Source organism: Pterocles gutturalis, unplaced genomic scaffold (genome assembly GCF_000699245.1).
Source record: "Pterocles gutturalis isolate BGI_N339 unplaced genomic scaffold, ASM69924v1 scaffold13520, whole genome shotgun sequence".
NCBI lineage: Eukaryota > Metazoa > Chordata > Aves > Pterocliformes > Pteroclidae > Pterocles > Pterocles gutturalis.
This window is the reverse complement of record NW_010140979.1, coordinates 50,681-66,586: the sequence shown is the minus strand read 5'-3', so window position 1 is coordinate 66,586 and position 15,906 is coordinate 50,681. Positions and strand designations below refer to the sequence as shown.

The 15,906-nt window shown below is 39.1% G+C and overlaps 1 protein-coding gene across 1 annotated transcript in view; it reads right to left on the bottom strand.

The window, feature by feature from the left end:
• MYO1E (myosin IE) overlaps positions 1-15,906 on the bottom strand; it is a gene marked incomplete at both ends in the record, with an annotated part of 47,993 nt that overhangs the window by 11,257 nt on the left and 20,830 nt on the right. Inside the window, 9 exons of the mRNA XM_010083872.1 lie at positions 2,137-2,281; positions 6,115-6,213; positions 10,075-10,181; positions 10,990-11,071; positions 11,644-11,729; positions 12,489-12,656; positions 13,780-13,866; positions 15,064-15,150; positions 15,530-15,610. Coding sequence (XP_010082174.1) covers positions 2,137-2,281; positions 6,115-6,213; positions 10,075-10,181; positions 10,990-11,071; positions 11,644-11,729; positions 12,489-12,656; positions 13,780-13,866; positions 15,064-15,150; positions 15,530-15,610 — 942 coding nt within the window. The remainder of the gene's footprint in view (positions 1-2,136; positions 2,282-6,114; positions 6,214-10,074; positions 10,182-10,989; positions 11,072-11,643; positions 11,730-12,488; positions 12,657-13,779; positions 13,867-15,063; positions 15,151-15,529; positions 15,611-15,906) is intronic.

Here is a 15,906-nt window from a genome sequence, read left to right as displayed (position 1 = left end):
TTCAAAAAATAAATTTTTAAGGAAAATGTATACAGTGATTGACAGCATTAATTTACTATTTCCAGTCAACCTCATGTTGTCTTAACCTGCAGAACTGCCCTCCAGTAAAACCCAGGTATATGCCCCTAAATGGCATATATGTGCAACCAGGACTTAGTATGACAACAGTGCACTAGAATGGGAAGGTGCATCCATTGGAAAACATCTCCTCATAGCATATGACGTTGGGGTACAGAATATTAACATTTTGGCCACTGCAGAGCGAAGGGGAACTAGATCTATCAATCCCATGTGAGCACTTGCCATGTGGCTATTAAACAGAAGACAAACATCAGTAAATTATTTCCTTTCTTTCTTTGAAAAAAAGCGGAATAAAACCCACCCCACTTGTGAAGATATGGCTGCTGAAAATCTGCGCTTTTATAAGGGACAAACATCCCAGGCTTAGGGTATTTCAGCAGTCAGGAAAGGAAGTTAGTTCCTTTTATGATTTATTACATAAAACTCAAAACAAACATACTTTAAAATTTGATTGATTTATCCATAAAGTAGCATAACATCAAGAAAAGAGCCATCATGCAAACATTAATTTGGTTTCTTCCCTTAATTGTTTATCTCCCAAACTGAGACTGTATTTGGTTTGTAACTAGCTGCAATGGACAGCATAATAACTTCACAGTGCAAACCAGAAAATCAGGTTTGCTACAGCGTAAGACAATGAACACAGGACTGGAAGATGTTGTTTAAATTACTAATTCTGGTCCTGTAATTACAAGCAACTAAGCTGTCTGTACTAATTCAAACAGACACTTGACCAGAATGTGTACTCACCACCAACCTATACTAAACTTGAGGCCAGCACTAAAGCACTAAAAGTCACGACTATAATGTCACGAGATATCAAAGATATCCACTAATGTCCAAGGCCATTGCACTGACTTTATAAAACAAAGCTCCCCAATAATCTTAGGAAATAAATCAGGTCCCGTTCTACAGAAGAAGGCAAATAAAGCTCACACTTCCTCAGAACTGGCTAGCTAAGGTGTTGTTTGCAATGACCAAGTAGGATTAATCCTACACTAGATTTTCCTGCTCTGCCAGCATGCACCTAGGTATTCTATTAACCTACATCTTGAACACTACATGCTTTATTACATAAACATGTCTCAGATGGCAGGAATGTAAAGTGCCATTATTCCTGAACAGAGGATACTGTCTTACCCTATTTATGGTAGAAACAACACCATTTCTACTACAACTTGGAGAAGTATTGTATTTTTCCCTTTAACAGAGATACTCCCATGGGACTGGGCACAGCAGTGTCATCGCTTGAATTACTGTTGCTCTACAGAGCAAAAGCTGTTTCTGGAAAAGATAGCAATGGAAGTATTCTGCTTTTATTTTGATATGTAACCTCTGGTGAAGCGCCAAGATACCACCTAATGCTCAGTTACAAGGCATGTGGGACAAACTAAGGCCAATTGCTTCTGATAAATAAGGAATACATGATGCTGGGGACAGTTTTTTCTTTGACAACTTTCCTGAATGATGATGTAAGAAAAACTTTTTTCCAACAGACTTTGTGCAGTTCAGCAGCCACAGGATAAAAACAGCCTTATCATGCCTCCCTAATGTTCTCTTTGAATAGGATTTCAAGGTGCAGTGATTCTGGAACATTGATTTACTCAATGATGTGTAACATATCCTTACTATACCTGGGGGCTATTCTGTTTCCATCAGTAGTTCTTGTACTGAGAAGAGGACCTATTTTCTTGGGCTAATGGTCGTAGATGTGTTTTCATGCCATGATACTCCTTTATACAAGATTCTCTGATGGCACATTACCATGTGCAGCCTGACACCAAAGCATCTCCGTATCCCATCTCCTCTTGATGCATTTCATGCTCCGTGTATTAGTGTCAAAATCACGCAAGGTCCTTATGCACTGTGCCTGTTACAGAAGTGCCTAGAATCCCCATACAGCCTGGAGGCACCGGTGACACACCTGCCCAGCTTGACTGATATTCTCATGCTTCTCCTACCTTAGCAGATGTCACGCTCAGCTCCTAAGTGGGAAGGCCTTTTATTTCAGCCAAACAGTTTCATATGTAAAGACTCAGGTTCTGCCACACTTACAGACTCTGGAGCTTTGATGAAGACTTTGGATTTCCCGAGCTGGTACTGGTCAGGATCCATGTTGACTGACTGAAGCAGGTGGAGAACTCCTTGTTTCTCTTCTCCTTTCCAGGAAGGCCAGGTTGCTTTGGTCAGAATGGCGTACCTTAACCACCAGGAGAGGAGATTAAAACCTGACATCAAATAGCAGCAGCAGAATACCACTGCCTCTTAGTCATTACCCTGGGGGGAGGGCTGACCATTTCGGCAGGACTTACAGAAGCTGCGAGTGGGGGAAGATGCACGGTATTAAGAGGGTTACTTGTTTAGCAAGACCAGACAACTGCAATGAGATGGGCAACAGTGTCCAGGAGTCTCCCATTTCCAGATGCTTGGTTACTATTTGGTAACTGTCGTAGTTAATTACACCAACTTCTGCCGTGATCTCCTTAAATCCAGGGAAAAGTTATTTACTAGCAATGACTTATGGTCCAGATTTAAGTACCTACATCTTGGTATTCTAGATTCACTCCCAAGCACGTGGCCAGCTTCCCACTCAAGCCTTCTCTGTCTGTCCGATTCTTACAAAGGCCTTTTGTGTTTCTAAGCAAGTGGCCAGCTCATGCTCCTAACAGCTGGTCTCCATTTAGCAAGGAGCCATTCTTGGCTTTACCCCAGAAAGCCTTTGGCTTGGCCTCTGCTATAAGAGGGAAAGATACAGTGATGCTGGTGCTACCTGGAGGGAACACCGGGAACCGGCCACACAAACAGCTAGGGAAGGAGGCAAGGAAGTGGTGCTATCATAACACGTCTTTGATAGGAAGAGCTGAGTAGTCTTCTGTCCCATGCTACTCTCTTTAAGCCTTGAAAATGAGGTGGCTGCCAGGTTGCAGCTCCTTTTAAACTGTCTGCTTTTTCAGGCTTCACTTGGGCTTTTGGAACTGCCAGGCTGGAGTCACAAAGCTGCCTTGTTCCAGTGCCCACCAAGGAGCACTGATGGGCTTTGCTACCTCAGCATGTCTATGGATAAGTATCTTCTCCAGCAGCAGTTACTTAAGACTTGTTTGGAAATGAGACTGGAGAATAGATAAATACGTTGTGACAAATTTATCCCTTGAATCTTTTACGTTCTTTACTCTTGACAACTTTTTTTAATGCCTTAAGTGTACTTGAGTTATATAAAGTATATCATGCTTATTAGTAAAAGTATTCAACTAATGAAAAAAGTGACAAAGTATGGAGTTCAGTTTGTTGTAATTCCCAAATTCTTATTTCTTAAGATTTAGGGCAGCTCCTAATAAATTGTTCTCAAAAATCACACAAGGAATTGCTAAGAAAATGTATTAAGGGACTGCTCATTACTTATTCTCATCATATCTAAAATGTTACCCATCCAGGAAGCAGAAACAGTGTCATGCAACTTAAATAACAATACCACACAAACAAAAATAGCAAACAGTTAAACAGGAACATATCACAAAAACCAAACACCTCTGAATAGCAAGTCTACAAAAGAGAAAGCTAACTTATGAATAATTCCGTAGCATTCAAAGGGGTCTACTGATGTTATGTTCAAACCTATGGTTAGTCAAGAAATGCTCAGGTGCTATGCACGATGGTGTAACAAAGCAGCTCTTATCTTAAATCTAGAAGTATGTTACACATAATCTATGTTCACAGACAATGTGTACACTTACAGATTTATGTCGTCAGTATTATGGGATAGAGGCAACTTAGTACGGAGCTGTAAGTTAAAGTCACTTCCAGCTTATTTAATGAACAGCCTCTTTTGCAGGTTCATCAAGTATGGCCAGCAGTATAGAAGTTGTGTGGGTGGGTCTAAGCCAGTCTGAATTTAAAGGAGCTGATGTTAATAAAGGCATTTGAAACTGCTACCTTCCATGCAACAGAATCTGATACTACATTTCAGCGTGCTACAAATTCTTCCTTGCATCTCCTGAGCTGTAAAGGAGGGCACAGGGGTAAACACGACTTGAGACCTTCTACTGTACGTAAAGCTCTGGGGTCAAAATAAGAATAGATTTGAAATTCTCCTTTTTCATAAGCTCAAAAGTGGAGTGTAACTTCCATAAACTTCATATGTTTTACTGGTGTGACAAGTCTACAGGGCAGAAGGAACAGATTGTTATATAACATGCACCAATACAGAATTTCACCATTTTGTAACGTGACAATTCTATCATTGTTCTCCGCTGCTTAGAACCAGCACTTTCCGCTAATGCACTTGTGCATGCTTCCCATTCAGCTGGTCATGCTAATATCCATGTATCTAGGTTTTTCCAGGTTGTGTAATTTGATCTTAGAGAGGATTTCAGCACAAGTACTAAGTATGTTCTTAAAATGCTTCAAATCATGACGGCCCCCAGAAATTATCTATCACCAATTCACAGTAAGCAGTTAGGTCCTGTGTCTGGATACGGGAGTGTGGAGCTCAGCTTTTAGACTGGTGATGTTGAAACACATAGGCCTTTTCAGGGACTGTGGCTGTCTGCATGCAAATGTAAATTTTATACATAGAAGTCTATTCATCCCAGAAATCTCCACTTCTATGGAGCTGCCAAAGAACTCCCAATGAAAACGAGTGTACAAGCATGCATTTCCTGTCCATCCCATGCCTCAGCCCACTTTACTCACACCGACTCAAGCTGTCAGAACAGAGCTCGTTCTGGATGCTAGGGAACTGTGAATGGAAAGGTTGCAGGAAGAGTTTTACTCATAATGAAATGTTACATTTAACAAGACTGACTGGAAACAAACAGATGAATTCCATAAAGAATGGTTTCAGTCGCTGTGGATCTCTACATACAAAATGAAGCACAGAAATCTATTCACCTCCCAGAAGTACCGTGTAGCTTTCCTCTGTGCAGACCTCTCAGGCAGATTTCTAGACCCGCACAGCCCTCGCAATCAGTGTTCAACAACTGTGGAGGCTCCATTTAACACACGTTATTAATCTGTTAATTCTGTCACATATGTTGCATATGCAAACTAAAGCATATTCATGGTTATATGACTGGACTTGAAAATCGTGAAGAAAAAGGGATTTAAAATTGTTCCATAATGAAAACTGAGTCTGTACTTTAAGATATTTTATAGGTCTGTCTATTACTAGGTTATTAGAACATTCTCTGGATTATCATGAAGTATTATCAGTGGCTTTGTTCTGTGCTGCCTGATTAATTATACTGCATTCCCTCAACAACTGATTGGGTTTTTTGTTTTATATTCTCAAATGTGACACAAAGACTTCCAACAAAAGCTGATTTGTCATGTAGTGCCCCAATTTGGGCATTTATTAGCTGTATGTCTCAGTTTTCTAAAAACCAGAAGCTGAATGTTGTATAAATCTTGAAATTTCTCTTATTTAAGAGGATTTCACTAGCTAGTGGAGGTAGTTAATCATCTTAACAGCTGGTCCTAAGACACTGAAAAAAGGATTTGTCTTAGAGAGCTCTGACTTCCTTTCTTTCAGTGAGCAGCTGCAGTGGTTTGAGTTGTAACCGTTCCCAGCTGTTTGAACGCCCGTGGAAGGATACAAAGAGCGATTTAAGCTAAGGTTACTCTTTACAGTGAAATGGTTGAATGGCAGGCATGTATTCCTGTACCACCTTCTGTCCTTGGGAAAGAAGAGTTGGGAGAGCTAGAGCAGGAACATGTCAATCAAAGGCTAGCACCTACACAACTCAGATTCCAGGCTCTGCAGCTCATAACTCCAGGTTCCCTGAACTCTTCTTAACTTTGAGGAACCCTCTCATAGCACTACAAAAAGAACTGAAGTCTTAAGAAGTTTACAAAAAATGAAAGGACTTCCAAGGATACTTTCAAATCTCTGTGTAACCTCGGTTGTGAGCAAGGTCAATGGGGAAAAAGGACAGGGTTAAGTGGTAAATGAGAAACTTTCAAAACTTGTAACTTCTTGTTTTTGTCCTATCATGGAGACAACTGCACTGTAATGTTTCAAAATTAGCATTACCCTACCTCTGCAAAAACTTCTTGAAAACCCGCCTGTAGGCATAGCCAGCTCTTCTTACTCGAATATTTTCTTTCAGACCTAAGTATTCCACTTGATGTTTTACCCTGTGGACAAAAAAAAAAAAAAAAACAAAAAAAACAAAACACCAAACATTTTATTTCAGCATATTTGTGGTTGAGGTATTCTTAAAAGTCCATATCATGTTTAAAGACTACTGACTTCTATAATTCATGCACAGGTATGTGCACCTATTCTTGTGCATTACCATGCACGCTGTATGGTAGGAAAAACATTCAAGGCAGGTAGACTATGTTACTGAAATATACATAACAAGTTGACCTTAGCATTTGTTTCCTAGTTTAACTTCCCATCTCCTAACTAATCTGTGTATCCATTCCTTAACTATTATTATTACTACCCATAAAAGGCCAAGTAACGATGACCTATACAATTACACAGCTGGTATCCAAGGGAGTGGGAAATTGTTTCGGTTTATTATTGCACATCTCACCTATGTTTTACATAGCTCAAAAATCAACAGTAGTGCACAGTGGCTCTTTTTCGGTTGCTCTGGAGAAAGAACCAAATCCGATGGCTGGAGAAGGCCCCAGATGCCAAATTTGAATTACACAAGGAATCAGAAAGAAGCAAGCCAGGCCAGGATATTAATGAAAAGCTAGCATTCCTCCTAATTCTAGCATGCTGCAAAGGAAGCATTTTGAGGATAGGCACAAGACTGGACAAAGCATGCCTGGTAAGCTTGTTCACAGCATACGTTAATTAAAACCAAAAACTGAGCTGGTACCAGTCCCACAGAAAGTGTTAATGGCTGTGGAGGGACTTAGCTGCACATGGGAACTGAAAAATCATTATCCCAACACCATTACGGTTCTCTCATGCAAAACATGTTAATTTAGGTTCTAAACTGGGAACAAATACGCTCCCCCCGCCAAGAATCTCAAAGCAGAAAATCAGCAAAAGCAAAACCAGCTTCCTTTTGGCACCTTCTCGCCTTTCTGGAGCTGCAGTACATTATTTTATGTTCCTTCTGGCATATCCTGCTGGCCTGCCATTTAATGCTTGGAGATTTGATTTGGAGAATTGCAGTTAGCTTCCTTAACAATGTATGACTCTTGCTGCTTTCCTTTGCATTTCCTTAGTTTCCTCATCTAAGCCATGTGGCTGGAAGAGGCAATGTCAGTTTTTAACTCAGAAATGTGGTGTTCGGGGGCTTCTCTGTTGCTGTTCTTTTATAGGGCAAATTATAGAAGCTTTAGCTTGCAGTCAGAAATAGGAGAGTTCTTAAGATTTTAGTCCTGCAAGTTTAGCAAACAGGACATAAAACAAAATTTCTTTACATATAATAAAAAAAAGTGAGGAGCCATTTAATTTTGTTTTGCTTACTACTTCTCTGATTTTTATGACAGTTTTTTCAAATCCTGAAAAACTCTCTGTTAATTCAGTGTTATTTCTCTATTTTGAAATCTTAGATTTTAATCTGAAGTGTATTGCCCATTGATTATTTTTTCCTTTTTTTGGTTGAGACATTCTTTTCACATGACTCACAGTATAAAGGGAAGAAACTTTTGAAACCTCATGCTATAAATGAAAAAAAAGCTATTCAGTTATTTCTTCTTTTTAAAGAACACATGAGAGCTATTTTACTAAATGATGAGTGGTAACTGCTCTTTTAGCTTCCAACAAAGAATACTCCACATTTTAATCTTGCTGTGTTCAAGGAATAAAGTATATTTTGTACCCAACTCCAAGAACTCTGGTACAGTCGAAAGTTGGTGGACAAAAATACATTTTCCTGTTTATAACTTTCCCTCCTGTTCACATCTGGAATAATGCACTGGAACAAAAGTATTACTCCCAGTATTTTCTCACTGTCCTGCCAGTATTAGTGTCCAGCAACAGAGAATTTGAGACATTTTTCTGGTTTTCCTTTCTTTCTGAGAAAAGGCACACTGAAAATCAACCTCAAGCAGGTCAGGGTCTGGGAATTCAGCTCATGCAGCAATTTTGAATACAAGCCCAAGTGCCTGTGCCAGGACCTGAGCAAAACACATTTCAAGAACACCCCAACTTCTGGAATAACTAAGGTTTTATACAAGGTTTAGATATTACACAAGGTCTATGTTTCAGTGATAAATATTCTGGAATTATTAATCAGGAGTACAAAGCCATGGCTTCTGCAAGCATGAAACACGCCGGGCTTTGTGAAGGTGTTTTCCTTTTCCAGCAGCATTTTCACTGTGTCGTAGCATTCTGCTAACAAGCAGATCAGATGTACTGCTCCCATCACATCGACTCTGGCAGCACGTGTGTGATACAGCATTATGTGATCACAGAAGGAAACAAAACCCTAAACCAACGTTCAGCAAAGTACCACAGAAACTCAGTTATGTTTTATATTTCCCTCAGCATAGAACTTTCCCACAGTAAAATCATGAAACAACAAAATTAAGCTTAAGGTTGCGGTGTCATGCATACACATTTATTTTCCCCAGACACGTCACTAACTGCTGCGGCATACGTATACCATGTGAGGCCCTAGGACAATAAATACACGGGAAATCAGTTTGAAATGGGAGAGGATTTTTAAAGAGGGAGGAAGGATTACCATTATAAGAACTGCTTCCATTTGCATCCGAGTTTAATAGTGTGCAATCCTTTGTATTTCACTTGGTATCAGCAGCTCCTGCATCTGCCAAATATCATCCCCATTATGGGAAATCTTGCCCATTTTTGCTCCAAAAGGGGTATCCTGAAAGCTGGCCTTTTCTCAGGGCTAGGTTTTTGTTTGTTTGTTTCCCTGGCTTCCTAGCAACACCTCCCACAATAACACGCTTGTTTGCCAATATGTAAATGATTGATTTTAAAAGCCCCTCAACTTACACTGCAAACTTTTAGACATACTTCTTCTAGGATCGCTTCCTTTCCTGCTTTGGTTCCCCATGTCAGTGGAAAATCAAGTGCTGCACAGCAGGATTTTCAGGGGTGGAAAAGCTAGAGAAAGAGGGTCTACACTTACTGCCAAGGCTGAAATGACACTTTCAAGTGCAGTCCCAACTGTGGCTTCTGTAAATGCTCTACATCTGCACGTAATTGTGCTAGTCTGCATGCCAAGCGGCAGGAAGTGAATTCTGGTCTATTGTTGATATGGTCAAGACTGCTTTTTATCTGACTTTGCAAGCTGTTTCACTGTGATAAAAATAACTACTTGCTTTATCAGCACTTTTACCAATACCCAAAGTATAATAAATGTTATCTATGTTAGGACCTCACGCGGATCGCCCACCTCAGTGCAAAAAGGAGTATCTTTTTTCAGGTATTATGAAGATGCTATAAAGCATCATATAGTTAAAGATGCCTTAAAACAGACGCAGTAAACCCAACTGATGGTTTAGACAGCTACTTAATGTCTGTATAACCACCCAACATGATATTCTAGTGACTTCTCTTTCAAGGGCTGGCTAATGAAACTTAGAAGTCAAGAAGTAGAAAAGGAACCTTCTACATTCTTAGATACAGAGCCTTTTTGATAAGTTTGACACATAAAAGCAGATACAGGCATCCTGCTGGCTTTCCAGCTACCCAATAGAAGCTGTTCTCAAAGCATAAAGCTAAAGTCAGAATTGATGTAGAATTTGCACATCAAATGCATTGTACATGGAAAACTGAGTCTTCAATACACCAATTGTGTTAGTTATGCAAATGCTGATTTTTCATAACTTGTATCAGAAAAACTAAGAACTGCCTATATTAGCTGCTGATTTAGACCAAGTGATCACAGCTTATCTTTTCACAGTTTAGGAGAGGTCATGCCAGATTTAATTTCTGAAGGTTGTAGAGTATCTAGTTCTGTTTGTCTGTAGGCTGTATGATTACAGATGATGAGATTTTGCGGCTTTTGTTTACTATTAGCACTGTTTCTCATCACATACTCTGCTTATCCATACCTGCTCTCCTCCCAGTCTCGAGACTTCTTTGTTTCATTTGGTTTGATGCAGCGGATGTAATGGGGTGTACACTTCATCAGGGTGCCAACAAGGTCATTTGCTTGTTTCTGTAAAATGGAGGGAAAACAATAGGATCTGAACTGAGCAGAGTAAATCCTGTAAGAGAATTCTCAAAACTGTCAACCACCTGCTGATGATTCTGTTCACTGGATCCAGCTGACTTCCATCTTTCTCTAGAACAACCAAAGTGTCTTGGGATAATAGGCACCTCATGAAAAATGTATCAGTAAATAGAAGGTACCTTTATCTCCCGCTATGTAATGAACTATTATATAAAAATATAGAGTGACAAGGAATGTATCAAGTGAATGTGACTGTCAAGGTGAAATATGAGGAAAGAGGCTGATAAAATATCCATTTCCAAAGTCTGCAAGTATGTCATCTAAGCGTTTATTTTACAACCAGTCTCCAAAAAGATGCTTGCCTCCTGACACTTGCTGCCTTATGCAAGGCACATTACGGTCAGTCAAAGACTTGTGCTGACTTCAGTGGGAGTGGGATCAGGCCCCGCTGCATTTCCACACTGTAAGGAGAGCAGTTATCTGTAGTTAATGGTAGGACATCAAGTGGCTGACTGGAGGGTCACATGCAAGTACTGTTATCACTACCATCTATTGCTCATTCGGAAAATTCATTGCTGTAGCATGCAGCTGAATAAAACATTTAAGGATCCTGGGCTAAACATGATTCTAACAGCTGAAACAAGGCATCACTTTGCAATCAAGATACTCCTGCTGTCTATTTCTAAAAACTGTTCAGACAGTAAAAAAACGGCAGACCACTTCTATTTCTAATTTTATTCTGGTATCCACACACAAACACACGCACACACGAACACAGCGAAACTAAACATACTTTGATTTTACTGCCTGCAGTGGTAGGACGGCCCTTCTTGTCCACTTGAAGATTTTCAGGAAACAGAGCCTTTATAAAAGGCCTAGGAAAGAATTAATAAAACAGCGTTGGCACAGAAAGACAATTCAATGCAGGAAAGTCAAGGAATATGCTGTAAAAGTTGATAGTTGAGCAGAATATAAATAGCTATTTCTATTAATCTGGAGTTATATAAAATCTATTTTAAGATTAGCATTTTCCACGAGCTTCACTCCTCATAGAGATCCCTTGCTATTTTAGTGCGCCTTGGAAGATATGATACCAGACTTCTAGACTCGAAGAAATGCGCACTTCTTAACAAGTAAGCATCAATTAATTAAAATACATAGCAAAAAAAATGTTACTTTATGTTAAAACAGTGACTGAGACAATGCCAAATCCCTGAGGCCAGAACAAATGGCTGTCGTTATGCCATTTGATTCTGACACTGCAGTACCTCGAGTATCAGATTTCTAGAAAATGAAGGTCAGTATAATGCAAGTGACTACTGCAGTGATGTTTTATTCCCACTTTTATGCAAATGAGTTCACAAGCTGGGAAGTAGAGAAGTCAGGCCCTCTGCATCCATCTCACTAACACGTTATTCCTAGCTTTAAGCAAGGTTTGCTTACGTACAAATCACTGCTCTGCATGAGTTCAATCAAGTCCATGAAAAGAACATCCCGATTTCTCTCGCAGAATCCATCCATATCATAAGATACCTGGGCCAAGGTGGAAATTGATTGTTTGTGGTAAGTTGAGAACCCAATAATTAAAGAAAATTTAAATTCTATCCTTGTAGCTGTTCTGAACTTTGATTAGTCTGGTGTAAGTTAAAGATACTACAATGATCACTAAACCTTGCATATACTATTACTGAACTCTTTCACAACAAGCACAAAGGAATTTCATCCATGCATTTAAATTCAGTGACAAAGGCTGTTACGGAGCTGGTGAATGGAATACAACACAAGTGAATTTAATACTGAATTTTACTGAAGAAACATTTTTGCATAATAAGGGTTTACTAACTATAACTGCCGGAAATAATTAATAATCTGAGAAATATACCCAAAGAAGATAGAACTGTACCTTATATTCCCAGTTTTATTGGTATATAATCACATAAGGATCATTTTTACATTTGAGTTCTTTAAATGTACTGCTATTATAACCAACAATTAAGACTGTAATTAATAAAAGACTAGGGGTATTTATTTATTACATTTAATATTAAGTTCTGGTTAGTATGTTTGACAGCAGCAAGGCCCAGACTCATCTCTCTGAAGTAAGTGACATACCTTAGGGCACATTTGTTCTAAGGTCCCTACATTGGGAAAGCAGGACGCTGATCTCCTGAGACAATCCGGCTATTTGAAATCAAAACAGCCCTCTTCAGGGCTTCCCCCTTCATTTAATTACTGTTCTTTGTCTTTAGAAATACATTATCCAGGTAATTCAGCAATGATTTTCCACATTACCTTTCCAGCATAATGATGAATGATAAATCCCTGGTTCCAGCTGTTGAAATGTTCGTGAGTCCCAATCTGCATCTGGAGTTTCTGAAGCAGTGTTTGGTCAGCTCCTTCTCCTACTGCGTGCATTGTGGCACACACATCATCTAAAATGCTCATAATCCCTGGGGGATTCTAATGCATTGGAGAAGAGAAATAAAAATAGCAAAAGAAGTGAGAGGGGAAAAAAAAAAAAAAAAATATGCCAGTATTTCCCCCCAAACTGAAAATTCTCTTTGCTACAAAAACACTAGAGCAAAGGCCCCCCCAGTCTGCCAGTCTGTAGGGTTCACAGGAGAGATCAATTTGTACACAAGCATGCAAATAGTTTAAGGAGAGATGCCACTTCATGTAATGAGTGACAGTGGGAAATGATGGGGAAAACAACAATTGCTGTTAAAAACAAAAACACCCCAAAACACCCAACCTCTGTTTTAGTTTTTCCTTCCTTCACAAAGCAATCTTGTTTCTCATTCCACCAAAAAATAAACCCATGTCTGAGGTATTAAACTCACATGCTGTAGGTTGACAAACTTGGAGCTAAACATCTGTGACAGAAATCCTAACCTTTTCCTAGTTATTCTGATACAGATAGAGAGAGGCAAAATCTGATGTGCATTTAAAATTATCTGGCTTACATGAGGATAAAGAACTAGCTGAAAAAAAACCCTACTTCTGTCCCAAAGGACCACTCAATATTTGCTGTCACCCCAAATCAGAACGTAAAGACTTCCAACTGCAGAACATTCTGTGGAGTAAAGACACAAAATGTCTTTCATCTACACCACTTCCTAATACTTCCTCTTCGCTTGTTTCTGCATAATTTGCAACAGTACCTCAAAGGAAGCTGGTATTGCTGCTTCCCCAAACTGGAAACAATAATAATAATTATGAATAAATAAAAATAATAATCATACATCTCCCAGGGACACAGAGCACCTTATCTGATGTACAGCAGAATATGTCATCAAGTTCATTATAACTTTAGGTGGCTAAAATTTTAATTTCCGTCATTATATGTTTTAGTCACACATCAATCGTGCCATCATATAGTTCTCTTTTTGGTCGATATCTTAGATAACATATATCTTAGAGCTCTTATAAGACATCTTATGTAAGATCTATATATAGGCTTAGTATGACTCAGTAACTGAACAACAGTATTTGCATTTTTCCTATGAACAGTCTTGACAGCAAAGCAGTTGCCCAAATATTCTAGAGAAAAATCTTGTTTTTTCCATCTGTTCTAAATACTCACCACTTTGTTCTCTATAAGGTCACACACTATCTTGTTGTTAAAGTAATCTATTGGTGTCCATCTAATTCCTTCTTGCACGTATTCTTCCTGTTAAGTAAAAAGAGAGATGCAAATGTTCCTTTGCCCTGTCACCGTAGCACCGGATTCACTACACTACACATACACAAACTCCGCACTACCCATGTTCAGAAAGCTGGTCAGGAAACGACCCACGACAGTTAAACCCAGCTCTCCACTGCCTAAGAGAGGAATGGGAACCCTTCTCCACTCTCCCCACCCGTTCTCTTGTCATTCCTGGCCCTGCAGGAGTTACTGCAGTAACACATTTCACCAGTGCCTTTACTGTCAAAGCACTTTCCAAACAGTGACAAAGTGAGTTTTGCAGTGTCTTGGGAGTGCATGTAAGCATCCATATCCTACTCTATTGTAAAAATTACGATCAACAGGCATATCAAGGATCAGACCTCCGAAACAACACATTTGGAACTGGACATGAAGTGGAGACACAGCTCGACTTTTCCTGTATGCAGTTACTGTAACCATAAAGACATCTGGACACTGGGGAAAAAAAAATCATCCGAAGATTTTATCAAACTGACCCACTCAGTTGCATACACATGACTTCAGCCAGACCCTTAGCAGGTCGTTTGTGTGCTCAACTGCAGTGATCAAGTTACTTCTACACAAAGGCAACTGTGGACATTCTTGAAAATGCAGTCCTGAGGCTGGTGCCAGGCCTGAGCCCACCCCGCACACACGCTTCTGTCTGCCCTCCCTGCAGGAGCTCACATTCATGTACAGTGAGATTCTGCTGCAAGACCGTGAGCAGAGAACTGCAAATACTTTCAGAAGTATTTTTGCATTTGTCTCTGTAATTATTTCATATATATATTTATTTTAAAAAGGGCATGGAGGACATGAAGAGAAGTATTCCTATTTAACTGTGCGTCATGTCCAACGAAAGCACAGGAACGGGACCAAGCTGCAGTTTTCCATTTCTGTCAGTGAGTCAGAACATGCAGCAAGTCTGGGCAGTCATCTGACTGCATTAGCACACCGTGTGATGGGCTCACTTTTGTGCTGCTGTATTAAAGAATAAAATGTCTGTAGCGGATGCGGTTTACAGTTTTAGGGTTAAGCCAACAACAAAGGTGTTTTTATTTTACTTAGTCTTGCTCAACAATGCAAATTTTATTGTTAGCAGATGATGAAACCTAATTTCTTCCACTAATTGAAAAAGCAATATCTCGTTTATTAATTCAAAAATAATAAATGTCTGGTTACCTGTTCTGCCTTCAGCGTCAGTTCAATAAAAATCTGCTGTAGTTTTTCATTAACAAAGTTGATGCAGAACTGTTCAAAACCATTTTTCTACAGAAAAGGAAACAATTTAAAAATTAGTTTTGTGCTTTATATACAATAATTCTGAGTTCTTATGCTTGCAATAGGCTTCAAGGAAACACTGCCAATGATGGTTGGGCTGCTGATTTTACAGACCTTCTGTGTAACCTCAGATCTTTCTTTTAAGATCAATGACATAGTTTCTTTGAAGTTTTTTCAATACTTCATGTTTATTAAGTGAGACATTACCAGTGAGAGCTCAATGTTCAGGAAGCTGGGTTGGGATTTTTTTTCTGTTATTCTGGCCACAGGATTTCGGTTTTTTCTCTTTTGGATTTTTTCCCCTCTAAATAACAAAAAACTCTCCCACGTCAGTTCAGCTCAATCTCTGAGTATAGCGTTGCCTTACCTGGAATATTTCAAAGCCATAAATATCAAGGACACCAATGTTATATTCTTCATGGTCCTTCTCCATAGCCTTATTAATAGACTAAGAAAACAGAAAAAAAACGTAAAACAAAGTGTATTTTATAATTTAAAAGGTATATTCATATCCTTAAATCTTTATACAAAAAATACTGTGTTTCTTCAAAAATAACATATTGGAATGGAATACAAATAAATGTATCAGGGCATTTTACTTTTACTTTTTAATAAAGCGTTATTAACAGCTAGGAAATGAACAGTATACTATGCTGTTGTCCAGGTTAGTGAACCCTTGGATCCACTGTTTGTAAAAAATCTCTCCCCTTTGGTGTAACTGGCTCAGTTAAAGAAAAAGAGCCA